Genomic DNA, 17,303 nt, shown 5'->3' on the forward strand with positions numbered 1-17,303 from the left:
GAATCTTCGTAATTCCGTGGCGCAGATCGTGTGGGCTTTCAAAGCATTGAGCCGGGTGCGTGTCTGATTTAGACAGGCAAATTAATCTGCAGTGTGTCCAATATGTCGTCAGACTGTCTCTTGTCAAAAACGACCGATCACGGATTGTTCCTGTCTATTGATGCTTTGAACTTAATACAGTGTGATATACCTGTCTATAAGTGCTTTTATTTATTTATCGTGTTAAAAATCATGCTATAAATTATACATTTATTAAAATATACATCACATTTAAGAAGTTACTTTCATTTAAATGGGCTTACTAGAGCGTCAATACACAATTCCGCGTGCTACGTCGAATTTCCCAGCAGGGCCCTAATAGCAGTCGGCAAAATCCGTGCACAGTCCAGATATATAGTGGTCTATGATTAGAGACACGACCGACTTTCTAAAAAAGATGCAGGCTGTTAAGCTACCCGAGGACCAGAGTCGTCCACTTTTCCTATTTTGTATGGATGTAAGCAAATTATATCCAAGTGTCCCAAAACGAGAGGGACTTGAGGCTTGCAGGCTAGCTCTGGATGAGAGACAAAATCCTCGCATTCCTACCGATGATGTAATGGAAATGATAAAACTAGTCTTAGAAAACAATAATTTTGGCCTGGGAAGTTCGAAGCATTTCTTACAGGTAAAAGGTACCGCAATAGGTTCCAAACTTGGCCGGAACTATGCATGTACTTACATGGGGAGCTGGGAGCAGGAACTTCTGAACAAATGTCCGATCAAACCTGTGGTCTATTTTCGTTTTATTGACGATATTTTTGGTATATTGCAGGGTAGCAAGCAGGGTCTCGAGGAGTTTCACAAAATGGCTAATGAAATCCATCGGGATATACAGGTTGATCTCAGGTGCTCAGAAACGGAATTGGAGTTTTTAGATGTTAAGGTTGGGAAAAACAATAGGAAGATCACTACTGATTTGTACACTAAACCTTGTGATTCAAAGGCTTACCTACATTATACCTCGGACCATCCCTCTCACACAAAAAGGGCTATCCCGACTGGTTTGGTCAAACGTGTCAGGAGGATATGTAGCTCCGATGAAGGCTTCAAGCGTCATGCGGGTGACCTCGTCAGGCAGCTGACTGACCGGGGCTACCCACAGGACCAAACTGAAAGGGAGGTTGCTAAGGCGGGTAAAATGAACAGGTCAAAATTATTTGAACGGAAGAATGGCACACATAAGGAAGGCGTCCCCCTAGTGGTAACCTACTCCAACTGTCTACCAAACCTCAACAGAATACTAAATTCCAAGCGACATATCCTAGAGCGCTCAAACCAGTTAGGAGACATGTTCACGGACAAACTATTTGTCTCGTATCGGAGGGGTACAAATTTAGGAGACCTCTTAGTTCACAAGAAAACTCGGCGACTAACGCATGCGGGCGAAAATATTTCGGGACGGTGTGGAAAAAACTGCTGCATTTTTAGAGTGATGTTTGACGAGGACGACAAAATAGTCGGTCCTAGTAAATTGGTGTGTACATTCGATAAAACTATAGGGTGCAGATCCACAAACGTTATTTATGGCATATGGTGTTGTGTCTGTCGGTTGGTAGTCTATGTAGGTGAAACGGGGGGAACTCTCTATCAACGGTCGCTAAACCATCTGTCGAGTGTGCGGTGTAGGAGGCAGGGGATGGAGGTAGCAAGTCATTTTAGTGAGGAAGGACATTTGGTGGAGGATATAAGGATTATAGGTCTGGAGAAAGTATATAAAAATTGGGTAACGTACAGAAGGGCAAGGGAGCATCGCTGGATGGACCTGTTGGGCACCTACCAACGCTTGGGGGGACTTAATAAAAACATGCCTGTTGAGCGGTACAGCATCTGACAGGGGCAGGACTGCTACTGCCATCTGTCGGGAGGTGCTGGAGGCAATGGGCTGCAGTGTGGTATTTTAGGCACAGTGGGATGATTTGGATAGGGTTGGTTTTTGATGGTTTTACGGGGCTGTTGGAGCTGCCAGTTTGGCCCAATTGCGGAAGCGGTCGCCATTCTCTGGCAGCCAGCTCTGGGAGTGAGATTCAACTTGGAGCTTTGACGGTTCTCGTAGTTTCATTGTATCCGTCCATGACCAGGTTGCTCCGCTCTGTTTGTGTTGCCTCACCATTCCCTATAAATTCTTCGCTGACCGAGATGACCTAGATGCCAAAAAATCTGTAGCCTGGATGAGGAGTCAGCGATATATGTGACGCGTGTTTTCTTGTGTAATTTCAACTCTGTTTATTTTTATAGTGTGCAACGCAAGCTCGTATAACCGCCGACGCAGTGACAATACAAGTCACGAAACTGTCCGGAAAAAGGCTGAGTTTATCTAAACATTATTGAATCTGCTGAGGAATAAATATATATATATATATATATATATATATATATATATATATATATATATATATATATATATATATATATATATATATATATATATATATATATATATATATATATATATATATATTCATATTCATATATATATATATATATATATATATATATATATATATATATATATATATATATATATATATATATATATATTTATATGTCACTTTGCCTCTGTGAGAGAGAGAGAGAGAGAGAGAGAGAGAGAGAGAGAGAGAGAGAGAGAGAGAGAGAGAGAGAGAGAGAGAGAGAGAGAGAGAGAGAGAGAGAGAGAGAGAGAGAGAGAGAGAGAGAGAGAGAGAGAGAGAGAGAGAGAGAGAGAGAGAGAGAGAGAGAGAGAGAGAGAGAGAGAGAGAGAGAGAGAGAGGAGAGAGAGAGAGAGAGAGAGAGAGAGAGGGAGAGAGAGAGAGAGAGAGAGAGCACTCATTCATTGCACTTTTAAGTGTTAGACTTTAACCCGTGCCCTGCTGTAGCCTTTCTCATAAACATTTTTTACTATTACTGGTGTATAGTAGAATAGTGATTTCAAGTTTACTAATCACTGTTGCCCTCTGTCTCATAAACAATAGTGAAAAGTAATTAGTAAAAGAGTAAAATTTCGGAGCTCAGTAACGCTTGCAAACGAGTCATGGGACCTCCGTGTGGAAGATATCTTTTTAATTTTATTTTGATTGTCGAAATGCGCGGTAGATACCGTTGCAGTTCTGGCCATATATCTTGGTAGCTAGACCAATGATCGGCACGGGACCAGCATCCACGTATCGATAATTGAACGAGCTATCAAATAACATCGATTTATGCCATGAAGGCACCGGCGAATGTTTGATGAATCATGCGATTTGGAGGTAGCTGGCGCAACTAGATATTGTTTTCGATGGAAGGGGGTAAGAGTTTTTAAAGCAGGCCCCCACGGCACACCCACTTTTGAAATATTTCAGTATTCCGTGCGCACTGCGCTTCTTGCCATTAAGTTAAGGATCCCTGTAAGCATGTTGGTTTTGACTTTTGACCTAAATTGGCTCGAGCTCAATTTGTAAGGTCGAGATTTATTTTGCTGAGACCTTTCGTCTGGTCACTAACATTTCATTTTCGGTAGCTGCTTCATTTACACAGAGCAATGCGAAGGAAAGGAAAACACCCCGGACCTGGGCACTGGATTGGACTAGACTTTGGGTTGAATTTCCCTTGCTCGGCTAGCCTAGTCCGTACCACATCTGTACGCGGCTTTAAAAGTGCACATAACTTTTTAGTTGCATGTATTTCGTTGTAGTTACATATTCACATGGTTATATCAAAGATTACAAACGCACAACCGTGCAGACACTAACGTATCTACAACACATGGGCGAGAACAGAGATCTCCCACGTGCCGCCAGTAGGTACGGCCCAATATGAGCTCGTACGGGCGCTCCCGCGCCGCGGTCAAAGTTGCTATTTGCTCGTCGGCTTTCTCCTTCACATTGTGCAGTGTGCACGGTTTGTTCTTTGAGCACAACGACTTCGATAGCCGGCAGATCCCACTCGTCGTAGCTGACCGTCACCTACAACGCTGCTTGTAAGGTGGGCATACGAGAACGTCGCACACAATAGCCCCAGTGGATGGCATCACTGTATACGTAATGCATGACTCCGTCCGACCAACCGGTACAGTCATTAGAAGATCTAGAAGTTATTTGATATGCTGGGGGAGGCATGCTCCCCAATAATGTGCTTCATTTTTTGCTTTTTCAAAAATTTCTCGGATTGTGATATATCATGCTTATATGTGCTGTTTAAATCAAACTTCTTATAAAAGTTGTCGGTTTTCCTCTCAATGCGAGGGAAAATGCGTAAGTTCGTACCTTTGGGGCGCTGCACAGGGGGACAAATACTCCAACGTGCCCCTGGAACCATCAGTGCAGTGGTCACGGCGGTGAGCGCTATTTTGCTTCAAGTTGCATCTAAGTGTTCAGCACCCACAAGGCATTCAGCATCGTATTTGTTTTGTACTCAAAAGACCAATTATGTTTTTTTCAGTTCAGGTTCAGGTTCAAGTAGTAGGCTAATGTTGGACTTGTGTTTATTCTATGCCGACATCGAAAATGCTTCGGTTACTGGGTCTTCCTTTATCATGTTTCAGTTGATAGCCCGTTGTCCGTGTGTCTTGTCCTTTTTCAATTAATGTCTCTCCTTCAATGAAAATCCATCGCAGTTCACATTTTGAACGTTTCGAACATATCTCCACTTCACATTAGCTTGCCAGAAACACGCTTGACCTCGTTTAGTTTGCCAGGATGGAGAGCCAGCTTTTCATATGATTTAACGTGAAGTTTTAGCAACAATAGATGTTTTTAAAGAAAAAATGAAGTTTGTTATTTGTCAATAAAAGGCCTATGCCGAAAACTCAGGACATGCGTTAAGATATTAAGTACAATTAAAGCTAAAAGCAAAACTCGTAAGCTGTTTTACTGCAAGGTAGAGCAAGGGTGAAATTGACAGCACGAAAGCAAACGTCATTCGACTTTTTTACTACAGCACGTGCTTTTATGAAACACAACCCAGGATCTTCCTACTGGTCACCAGTAAAACTGCGCTATAGTAACCTAGTAAATTTGCAACTCTTGGTAAAAGTAATTTTTGCTTTATGAAACAGAATTTTACTGGTCAACAGTAAAATCGTGCTTTTTACTATTACTTTTTACTAGACAAAGCTTTATGAGAAAGGCTACTGGGGGGGGGGTGTTTGAACACCCTTGTGGTTTTTCGCGAATATCTCAAAAACGGCGGCACGGATCGCCGCCGTTTTTAGTACACCTTATCATACATCAATTCTACACATGTTGTGAAAATTTCAGACCAAGGTCATTCAAGGTCAGGTCACCAGGTCACTTGAAGTGACCTCACCTCATAAAAAGTTTCAATGTCTGTCATAGCTACACCAAGTGACCGATCGCTTTGAAACTTTCAGCGATTGCTAAGAGCAATAGCATGTACAAAATGTTTATCTCAGAATTTTGATATCGATGACCTAAGGTCAGGTCAATTTTGCGACCTCCCCATTATAAGTCAATGAGAGAAAATTGAAATGCGCCTCTTTTGGACGAAAGACATTATAAACACTCCCAAACACTGAATTACAAGTGGTTTAGACACACTGAACATGAAAATGGTGTCCGTGACCCCTGTTTATGCCCTGAGGTCATCTTAGGTCACGAATGGTATTTAAGTTTTTTCGCAAATAACTTTTGATAGAGGCATGCTAGAGCGATGAAAACTCCTTAGATGTGTTCAGCTCGACGATACGGATCGACTGATATGCAACACGACCCTTTCCGGTCAGGTGATGACCTTGACCTGGGGTCAAATTTTCAAGTTGACCTTTCAAGGTCAAGCTATAGTTCATTCGATGCGTCTTCATGAGCAGAACACGATGCCGGTAAAAGTAAGCTCGTACAAGGCTTGGATCAAAAGTTATTGCAGAAAAAACTGTTTCCAAAAAAATCGGCTATTTTTGCAGTTTTTGCCCCCTGCAGGCAAAACCGTTGACGTTAGGTCAAATCTGAGAAGATCACTCAGAAAGGGCGTTAATAGGGCTATCGAATGCGCTTTTCCGCGGCGCTGTAGCTCTATTGGTTCCCGAGTTATGCGTTGGCTTCTTGGAAATTGTCGACATTCGACCTGGAAATCGGCGAAATTTTGCCTTCAATGACCTCTGGTGACCTGACCTTTGACCTGACCAAAAAATTGACCGAAGTGATTTCCTCATTATTTTTGACGCTCTTTCGAACGCCGCCTTCCGCGTATCGCTACGTGGCTCAGGAGCCGAGTTAGAAGGGGGGGTGTTCAAACCCCCCCCCCAGCAGGGCGTGGAAATCCAGGGGCAGGACCCCCAGCCGGGCGCGGGTTAAGTGATTGGAATGACCGAGTTACAAGTGGCAATGTGCCTGTGCACCCTGCTGCAACTGACCACTGTCTCGCGCGAGTTGGAGGCCAGTGTCCCATCCATCACCAAACCACGCTCCATGGTATTCTCCAGGAAACGGGTCAGCTTCTCCTGATCATGTTGCTCGTCGCTCCCGGACGTCTCAATCAGCATGAAGCAGGGGTAGTCGTCCAGTGGAGGCTGGATCTGCCGGCAGTGAGGACAGCACTACGTGTATTAGCCAGTCGCACAGACTAGGGGCGAGATAAGGAGAGAGACTCGCAACGGTGTAATGCGTATTAACTCTGCTCATGTAACCCCGAGCATTGGCAGTTCGGTCCCTCCCCATCTATACCGAGGTGGGGAGGGGAGAGAAGAGGGGAGGGAGTGGCACCCGCTCGGCACTGGGCGATACCTGGCTGACCCTGCGCTCCCTCGCTGACCTCCGTCCTGCCCTCAGGCGAAAATAAACTTCCTCGGCCCGTAGCGGCCGAGCGGAAAACCCGCGGGGCATGACTCCATTGCCCCAATCTTATAAATGGAATGCTGTCGTATTCACGGCATCAGAAAATGTCGTATTCATGCATTTTACCACAGCAGTGAATGTGGCAAAATGCAGTCCAAAACAAACGGAAGCACACGATTGGTGCATAATGCGCCCTCCCATTCAAATAAGGCCGCCCACTTCAATAGCTGGTGTAGTTTCTTAGGACGTAAAAGATGCAACACAATACCGAACTTTTTTAGCTCGGCCACTGGGACTGTCAATAAACAATTGACTGAAATGCATGAAAACCATTTTGCATTTAACCCGCGCGGGGCTGGGGGGTAAATTTTACCCCCTTCGCGAATTTTTGCAATATCTCGAAAACGGCGGCGCGCAGCGCCGCCAAACTTTCAGTACCTTTTCTTACATCAATTTGCCACGTTCCCTGAAAATTTGAGCGAAATCTGTCGGAAAATTGTTGAGAAATTGACGTTTTAGTGACGTCATATTCGCCATTTTCGCCTCAAAACCGGCAAAATTTCAAACGCCGCTAACATCTTCATTTTTAAAGGAATCAAGACGTAACAAAAAGGTTATACGTAATTTTACTTTGTCTATCAAATGGCTATCTCGGTTTTTAAAAATTTTGGATTTTAGCCCAAATTTTTCCAAAAAACTGACTTTTTTGGGAAAATAATTATAAAATCCAAAATTTTGAGTTTATCGAAAACACCGGAATATATGTCAGAGAAGTGGTCACTGGTCAATGTGCACCTACAAACCAATTTTTGGAAGAATCGGTTCAAAAATGTGGGAGTTATTAAACATTTTATGACGTCACGACATACAAAATTTTTGAAAAATGAATTTTTCGGAAGTTCTAGACCTCGTACGGAGACAAAAAATAGCACCATTCGATTCGCCGTGAAAAACTGCATCAGATAGACACCTTTTTAGGCCTTAACAACCAACTTCAAAATTTGACCTCACTTGACCTGACCTTAACCTGACTTCGACCTGAAATTCATCCAGAGATGGTCCATATCACTTATCGAGTGTGCCTATTGAATTCTATGAGTAAAATGACCCAAAAAACATGTGTCGCACATGCCCTTTTCTATATTTTGTTTTTTGGTGACCTGACCTGACCTGACCTGACCTTGACCTTGACCTCTGAATGATATTGTATGCAACGAATATTGTCTTGGTAGCCTAAGAACACGTTTTAGGCAATCAGTCTCAGTCCATAACTCCATTCTTCGGCAACTACGGTGCAATGCCGATACTGTAGGAACTTGCAATTTGTACCCTTGACCTGACCTTGACCTTGACCTCAAACTTTAAATTAAGTACATGTTTTTAGTTGTTCGTGATGAGATCTTTCGATTGGCGTTCGAATTTTCCAAATTGGACCATTAGTTCGGGAGATAACAGGAAGGGTGGGTAAAATTTACCCCCCCCCCCCCAGGCCCCGCGCGTTCGGCTGGAGACCCCAGCCCCGCGCGGGTTTAGCCGTTTTCTGCACCCAAACTTTAGCCAGTGACCCCTGTTCATTCTAAAGCGTTTATGAGATTGGTCCCAGCACCCGATTTTATATGAGAAAGTCGTTTAAAAAGCATCTTATCTCTAACCAATTTATTTATTATAGCCACTTTTACAAGACGTCTAAAGAGCTTTGAATTTTACATTTCTTCCTCGTTCAGGAGCAACGTTTTAACCCTCACCGCACCTTCAGGTTTTCTGAATACCGAGGGGGCATTGGGGGGTTGGAAGTGAGGGAACAACCCCCTTCGCCGATTCGCCCCTAATTGAGCTAGAGCCTCACGAAAGAAACGATTGTGTCCGTCGTTACGAAATGCAGCGATTGCCAGGGTCAGCCGATAAGGCGGCGCGCAGCGCCGCCAAATTTTGTGTACCTTACCGGGCATCAATTTGACACCTTCACACAAAATGTCAAGTCACAGGTCACCTCAGGTCAGGAGTTATTGAGGTCAAACTGAGGTCATGTTCGAGTAAAAATGAGCAAAAAACATGACATCTTGAAACGCTCACCAATTCTACAGTTAACAAGCAATTTTGCTATCACGGATTTTCGAAATTTTGGGATTTTGACCCCAAAAATAAAAGATGATTTTTTTTTAGAAAACTCAAAAAAATTCCATTTTTTCGAATTTCGAAAAAACGGAATATATGTGATAGTCCCTGCGCTCTTCGATATACATACCAAATTTAAGATCGATACCTTAGCGAAAAAACTGTTATAAATTTATTACGTCAAATTTTTGAACTCAATTCTTAGCAATTCTAGACCTCGTAACGCAACACGGAGACCACCATTGAACTCCCCGTGACGAGCTGCATCGAATCGATACCCATTTTATGCAAAAATACCGACATTAAAATTTGACCTTATTTGACCTGACCTTGACCTGACCTTGACCTGACCTTCACCAAAACATAACCTCAACTGACCCCAAGGGCTGCATGTCCCACATAATCTCATTTGGCATACAAAATGGACCATAAAACATGCATCACATGATATTTTTACTTTGTGACCCTCAGTGACCTTACCTCTGTGACCTGACCTGGTGTCACTGACCTCAAATAGCAAAATATGTGTTTGACAAACATTTCCCCATCGATGATTTTCAATGAAATGCATTTTACTCGATTTTACAACGCATTTCTTGAAATGCCTGTAAACGGTGAAAATTCGACCTTTGACCTGACCTGTGACGTCATCGGTTTGACCGAGGTCAATGAAATTGGGTCACAAGGTAGTTCCCCGTTGGGGCTATCCAACGCCGTTTGCCGCTTGTCGCTATGTTGCGTGGTTCTCGAGATCTTGGGGGGGGGGGGGGCAAAATGCCCCCCCCCCATCAAACTGCGTTGCTCGGCAGACCCCATCAGGGCGCGGGCTAACAATTTAATTTAGGATAGTTTAATTTAAGTCGGTATGAATCCGACTTGAGAATTTACTAGGCGGGTTTTGCAACGCTATTATAGTTCGGCATCTAATTATAAATCATTGCTAATTTCGATTCGGATACGGGATATCATTATTCAATGCTGGCCTTTGCGTCCTCAGAAAAGTTGTTTATAGTCATGAAGGCTTGCATTGACCCATACTTTCCATTTTTCAGCACCATTATTCGCCGTGGTTGAACAGGTGTTTTTCTTCAGCTCTCCCCTGAATAATTTGGCTTAGACCCATGGCGTATCACCCAGGGTATATAGAACAACGGGTACACCAACGACGAGGAAAGCGCCCATTTTACCTGGATGAGTTACATGGAAGGTGATATATTTTTTGAATATGGAATAAATAGAGAATTCCATTATGACGAGTAAAGCCAAATTCATAAAGCAGTTATTTTTAAATTATATGAACCAGAAATAACATACTAACCATAGTTTAAAACTTAGAATAAAGTTAGTTGAAAAGCCTATAGTTGATACTAAGATGGAAGGAATCTATGGAAGGCGGAAGTGGCGCAGCTGTTTCATTCTTAAAATGTGTTCGCAAGCAGGATTTGCGTGATGCTAGCGACATCTACTAAGGTAATCGGGGACGCTCATTGGCTGATCGAGTCCGTGAGCAGTATCGCTAACTTACGCTAGTACAGGGTTGAGGCAATGTGCGCATGCGCAGGAACTAGTGCCCTCATGGAGGGGCTTTTGGTACCTCGGGCAGCGCCCAATGCTTTTTGGACCTGTTATGGCCTCCGCATCGAAAAACGCTAGATAAAAAGGTTGTAGAGGAAGCTTTAGGCTACCTTTCCCCACAATAATATTGGCAATTTATCTTTTAGCTTACGTGTGGGGCTCGCTTGAAAAAGGTCGATTTAACATGCAAACCCTATGGGGTAGTAGTTTTTGAGCGCCCATTTGGCCTAATGCTACCAACTGTTACTGGCTACCCCTGGCATCACCCGTGCATCGCAAGACGCACCTACCAAACACAAGTTCACGATCCCCACGAACCCACATCAGCGTCCGTTCGCTTGGTGTGTGACCCCTTGACCTTTGGCCCCGACAACTGCCAGGTTGCCGGAGCACCCCTCCCTACACGCGCTGCCCCGCCCGCTCCCCTCCCTCTCTCCCTCCCCCCCCCCGGATCGTGTCACGAAGGTTCGGGCTTACGCTACTACCGGCCGCTGCGCAGCTGTCACCTAGCGCTTGGGAATGTGTGGTCTGGTGCGGATTCAGCCAACTACCGGCTCACGACACCAGCGCCACGTAGTGGCGACGGTACATTCTTTTTAGACATACTGTACAGAATACTAATTATAGGTACACTCGGGGGCAGATTGATGTTCTACAACTCTTTATCCACCGGGTTCCTATGGCTCAGCATTGGCAGCAGCCGCCTGGTACCGGTAGACTGTGCCGCTTCACTTACTTGTCAAGCGGCACAGCCTACCCACCCGTATGACACCGGTCTGGGTCGGTGGCTGGAAGGTGATGTGGGCCGCCTGTGACGTTAGCGCAGCGGTGAGGGCCGAGCCCGGAGGCATGGCTCGGGTCGGCGCGGCGCGGCGGCTGGCGAGGGCTGGGGAGTGAGGTGGGGTGGGAGCACGGACCATCGCGCAGCTGAGCGAGTGTAGTTAACTTTCGCGTCTCAAGGCGCCAATTATTCTACCTAACAATTATGCTAAAGCAGTTGTTAATATGTCCTATCCCCAAGACAGCGCCTATCATCATACTTGCAATGCACATTACGACACACTTAAGCGTGGCAATGGGACAGCCGATAGAACTTATGTCACTCGTGCATCGAGGTGCGGAGCTATATTTCGTATAACATATTAGTAGGGGAGAGTGGGGTAAGATGCCCAGGGTGGGAAAGACGCCCCACCCCCTCTAGCGGCGAAACAAAGAATCGGACCTGGAAATTAATGTTCTTAGCGTAAAGCGGAAGCCTGCCTTGTTAACTGCACAAAAAATTGCGAAGCTCAGTTGGGCAACGGCTGGCTGATGATTGCATGTTTTTTATTTGCTGCTTTCAAAAAATATTTTGGTGTCAGAACATTGTAAATATCAAAGAAGGTAAATAATTTTTGCGTCCCTTGCTATAGTCGTGATACATTAGCATGCGTGTACTGTGTCCCAAACAGTTTGTTTCAGGGTGTAGTTTTATGGCTAACAAATTGTACTGATTTAATGTTACTTCGGTACCTTGGGGTAAGATGCCCCCTGTCCTGATGGGGAAAGACGCCCCCCTAAATCCGTAGGCTGTCCTTCAAACAGCCCGTCAAATCATTTATTACATACTTGTGATGTAGACAAAAGCCGATCTGGGACTATTGAGAGTCCAGTACGGTCGGGTGCTCCCCATGCCGGTCTCTCGGCCCACATAGCGACTTTTTGGGCGGCATCTGACTCTGAGAGCCCTCACGACGGCCTCTGTGGGCCCCATTATTGGCTCCAGGGCCCTTCACGACATCCTTTGAGGGCTCCCACGTTGGCCCCACGGGCCGCGCTGGCATCAGAGGTCCCCACGGTGGGCTCGAGGGCCCTCAAGCATCATGAAGACCTATAAGAGCCCCACAGTGGTCTCCGAACGCCACCACGGAGGCTTGTTTGGCCGCGCTGGACTATGATGGCTCTAACGATGACCTCTGAAGCCCCTTACGACTACTTTTGAGGGCCCTTATGATGACGTTTGGTGTCTACTGCAGGCTCGAAGGGACTACTGATTCATTCAGGCGATTCACGTGCCCACTTATGTCACTTTTAGTGCAGGGGGCATCTTTCCCAACGTCAGGGGGCGTCTTTCCCACCCTGTGGGGTAGGATGCCCCCTTTCACTTCTTCAGGAAAATGCTTAATAGCAAAAAAAAGTTATAATATTTCAGGCACGAAAGTGTGATATTTTTGGAGAAAAATGATGTCGGCTTCCGTTGAAACTCCAAGTTTTTGCTTTCCCATCGTCATTTTAGAATAATATATGACATAGCAAAACCCTGGGCATCTTTCCCCACTCTCCCCTATTAAGGCCTTGATTGAGCAGATTGGTGTCTATTGTTTCGCACGGCAATCGTCCAGAGACGTGGGAACTAGGGGTTATGAGTAGTGCCGCAGCCAACGCCCCAATTTAAAGCGATTATTACTGTTGCTCTAATATGTAGTCGCAGCCCCCAATAGCAAACCGTTCCAACTAGGAGCCAAAAAGTCGGCCACTCAGGGGGGTTCGAACCGGACTTCTCCCACCGGCCAATTCACGTCACGAGCGTTCATCCACTGAGCTACCGAGAATGGTCCTCGACTGCACAAAACAAAATGACATTCACCCGCTGACCGTCAATGACAGTATTGTGACATTTGATCGCGTTTGACCGCGGCGGGTGGTCGCTGGTTTCGGCAGCTCAGTGGATACAAGTGGTGTCAATCGGTTACCAAAATTTCGGTATACCCAATACCGAACCGATACTGACTCGGTATTCGGTAAAACATACCAAAAACATTTGGTATTTTGTCGGTATCAGAATATCAATCAAGCTTAATTTTTTCAAAAACTACATTTTACGTTTCCTAAAAATCTACTTGGAAAAATCTTTGCTTTCTCAAATTCAGTCAGTCATTTCCATTGAAATACGAAACACATAATATATGCAGAGAAATACTGGCAAATCTGTTGCACAGAAAACTAGGAGTATCTTTCATTAACAAAACATAGACAAATATTTAAAAAGTACTAAATGATGCGATCAAAACATAAGTCAATGGGCACATGGAGCATATTAACTACATAATAATTGGCTCACAAATGCAGTAGCTATTGAATGGAAAAATAATGAGCACTTTCTGTGTAAACCTATTGCAAAAAGTGCATTGAATGTTGGGCAAAGATACTCACAAGTTTTCCAATTCTTGCAAGAAATACAATGTGGCTGTCCATAAAAAGTGCACTTGGTTACACATATTGACAAAGGGCATAGTAAAGGCACAGGAAAATACACCAAACGGAAAACATATTTAGTCCTTCCAGCCTAAAATCTACATTATTTAAAATAATATTACAGCTTGCTGAATCCTACAATATGAATAATATCGACGCACCGCCACGCTGGAAGTGAGCGCGTCACAAAAGCACGCGCGCAGTAAATGTCTACTGGCTAAAACAGGCCTTAGGGGAGAGCGGGGCCAGTTGAAACACGGGGTCAGATGAAACATGGCTTTATTTTCAACAGTATGCAACAATGCAACATATGGCGTTGCCGACACCACTGCGCATCCGCGCTCGACCACTTCCTTTGACAACGGCGTTTGGGCGGCAAACGGACGGTAATTTTGATTTGACACTTGTTTTTGTGTTTTTGAGGGGCGTTTGGGAGAAATCGTTCTTATGAATATTTTGTGATATCTCCTATACCTTTGTTTGCTGAAAGAAGAACTCCTGGCTCCGGAATAACACCTTATTTGGCCCTTCATTCAGCATGATGCCGTCCCTCCAGCTCGTTTGACATGTGCTTTACGGCGCGTGCGAGATGGCGGGAGCGGATGGGGTCAATTGAAACGCTTCTCTGAGGGTCAGTTGAAACAGGGCCACAGGCCGTTTCAATGGACCCCGGTGACCTTTGCAATGGTTATTGTTCAGGGGCTGTAAACATTAAAGGAAATAGTCCACCTTTGAAATGAGCTTTTAAACTGAAATAGTAGTTTAATAGAGCTCAATTTTTTACCCCTTTTTCTCCAGCCTTTTGCTTGAAAGCACACTATAGCCTGAGATATTTTTCATTTTTCTCATCCGCCCATTTTACCATAGTCTAGGTACTTTATGTCACCTATTATGAGGAACTTTGCACTTTTAGCTTTCCAACGACCTATTGAATGTAGCATTTGGAAAAGTAAACCGGACAAAATATCTCCTTAAGAAAGTGGCCTTAAAGAGGAAAACAGCCCATTGTTAAGGATAGGTGCAATTGACCCCATGGGCTGGTTCAATTGACCCTCGCATCGGGGTCATTTGAAACGGGCGTAGAGCTGTTTTATAAGCATGCGTTTGGCGGCAAAATATGTTTGAAACATAATTTTACATATCTTAAAATAAAGCCAAAAGAGCATATTTTTTCATGGCATTGTGCATTTTTCGATATGACAACTAGATCTCGCTGTGCATGTCAATATATAAAAAGTGGTTCAACTGGCCCCGCTCTCCCCTATTTTACTGACATTTTGTGCAGGTCATGGAAACAGGGGCTTGACTTATTAAAAAGGTTTTTATTCCATTGTTTTATTTATTAGCTGTTTAATTTAAGCATGATTTATTCTTGCTATTTCATTTGATTTTTTTCAATTGTGGTTTGAAGAATTAATATATTTGAAAGATATGACCCAAATATGACCTTATCAAGGTCGCAAATCAAAGGTCACCTTGAATTTGTTCCTATTCCAAGGCCATTCAAAAATTGAAATTGGAGGTCGGAGAAGATTTTTCAACTGTCGTGTTCAAATAAAAACATGTTTTATTTTCTTCTATTTTTTTTTTGTAAAATAAAAAAAATGCTTCATATAAGCGTAGATTTGTGTAGCAATTTCAGGAAATCTGTCGTGAAACACTATTTGAAATTTGATTAATAAAGGTACTTGAATTGGCGCGAATTCAAATTCGATGTCAGGGTCGCGCCCTGACCTCTTACCAGTCAATGTCAGTGCGCAGTGGCGGTTACAGGCACGTTGAGAGCGAAGGTAAGTCTAGTACACTCATATCCGGTCAAGTTTTGTATACGTTTGATGATTGGTGCTTCACTTGATTTGCTTTGGAGAAGACACTTAAAAAGTTCCCTTTATTCTACCATCAATTTTTTGCCAAGTTCAAATAACTTATTTTTACAGCATTGCAATTTGTCAGTACCTACGAGCTGTTTTTTTAACCGATTTCCAGTCATTTTCGTGGGATACAATACTCATAAGTCTTCCTAGTTCCTTGAGATAAGTGTAAATGCAATTGACGGTCTCAAAACAATTTTTGTCACGTTTTTATTTAAAAATATACAATTACCGCGTGCATTCAGCCGAATTTCTAGCGTACGACTTCATTTCTTCGTTTCTTATTCTTATGTGCCTAAACAGCTTGTAAAAGGTTATTTTCGGCTTGCCCCAGGTGCAACACGCTGGCGAGCTGCAGCAGTTATGGCAGAGTCAGTTCCTGCAACTAGAGAAGACATCAAGCTTCTTGAACGTCTGGTTAACTCGGAAAGCGGTAGGATTTCCTTTGCAGCAGGCGTTTCGGGTCCCTCTTGCAACAGCACGTTGTGGCGACGTTTCGCACGAGTACGTTTGGACGGGAGAGTTTGTCAGGCCTTTAAATGTAAGAGCTGTGGGATCGTGTTGCCACATAGGACTGGGTCCGCGTACGACGATAGCTTTGGGAGGTCGTCGGGCACCTCTAACCTTAAGAAGCACTCTTGTCCTGTGAACCAAAGTCAGCCGCAGATAACCTCTCTTTTGAGAAAGGAGGTACCGGAGGGCTTACTGCGAGCTGAAAAGAAGCGAGTGGCGACGGCTTTAAGCGACGTCAGCTCTGAAGACCTCCGACCTTTCAACCTGGTAGAAGGTAGGTAGGGTAGGATCCACCTGCAGATTATTTCTGAAATCAGTGCCATTTCTTCTGGGACACATTTTTGGTTCTTTGTTAATAAATAGGTACCGGCGCATCTAGAAAGGATTTGTGATTAAATTACTGGATGCAGACGCGTCTCTTGCTGTATCGAAGGATGACTAATTAAAAAAGATTTAATTCGCCTATTCAAACAAGGCTCAACTGTAAGACAGTATTGTGCTGTGATACAACTTGGTAACATATTTACTCACTTCATCATGAGGTAGCATGCAATTAGTTTCCAGTTTAGAGTAACGGCTAAGTTGATGTAGCGAAAGAAATGCTGCAATCAACTTCGTTAGTCGCTGTGTGCCATTTTACCAACTCATTTGTAATATTTTGCTTGTTTTTGGGTTTTCGCAGGTCGAGGGTTCCGGAAGGCTGCTCAGCTCCTGGTAGACCTGGGCGCCAAGCACGGTCGCATTGATGTCGACCACGTGCTCCCTGGGCGAAACACTGTCGCCAAGGAGACGGAGCAACGAACGGTCGTCGTCCGTGCCCGGCTGAGGGTTGAGGTCTCCGAGCAGCCGCACATCGCCGCCAGTACCGACCTCTGGACTGACGAGAAGACGTCCACCTCCTACAACACCATCAACGGCGGGACGGCGAGCACATCAAGTTCGTCACGGACAACGCGGCCAATAATCGACTCGCCTTCCAGGGAAAGGGACGAGGGTGGCAGAGCTGTTTCTGTCATAACCTCAATCTGGTCATCCAAGACGCCGTCAACGCAACAGCCGGGGTAGCTGAACTCGTCGATACCTGCAAGAAGCTCGTCAGACTGGCCAAGAAGACGAACATCAACAGCTTGCTGAAGGCCGCGGATCCCCTCGGTCGCGGACTCAAAGCCGCCGTCCCCACGCGGTGGAACTCCGAGTGGGTGAT

At 44.5% G+C, this 17,303-nt stretch overlaps 1 protein-coding gene across 1 annotated transcript in view; it reads right to left on the reverse strand.

The window, feature by feature from the left end:
• The window catches only part of LOC122393290 (D-2-hydroxyglutarate dehydrogenase, mitochondrial-like), a 130,067-nt gene extending 116,314 nt beyond the window's left edge, over positions 1-13,753 (reverse strand). Inside the window, exons 1-2 of the mRNA XM_043389189.1 lie at positions 13,674-13,753; positions 6,371-6,532 (exon numbers count right to left, since the gene is read on the reverse strand). Of these exons, the coding sequence (XP_043245124.1) occupies positions 6,371-6,532; positions 13,674-13,715 (204 nt within the window). The 5' untranslated portion in view covers positions 13,716-13,753. The remainder of the gene's footprint in view (positions 1-6,370; positions 6,533-13,673) is intronic.
• Positions 13,754-17,303: the final 3,550 nt, after the last annotated feature.

This window comes from Amphibalanus amphitrite, unplaced genomic scaffold, assembly GCF_019059575.1.
Source record: "Amphibalanus amphitrite isolate SeventyFive unplaced genomic scaffold, NRLGWU_Aamphi_draft 000528F_arrow, whole genome shotgun sequence".
NCBI classification, from domain to species: domain Eukaryota; kingdom Metazoa; phylum Arthropoda; class Thecostraca; order Balanomorpha; family Balanidae; genus Amphibalanus; species Amphibalanus amphitrite.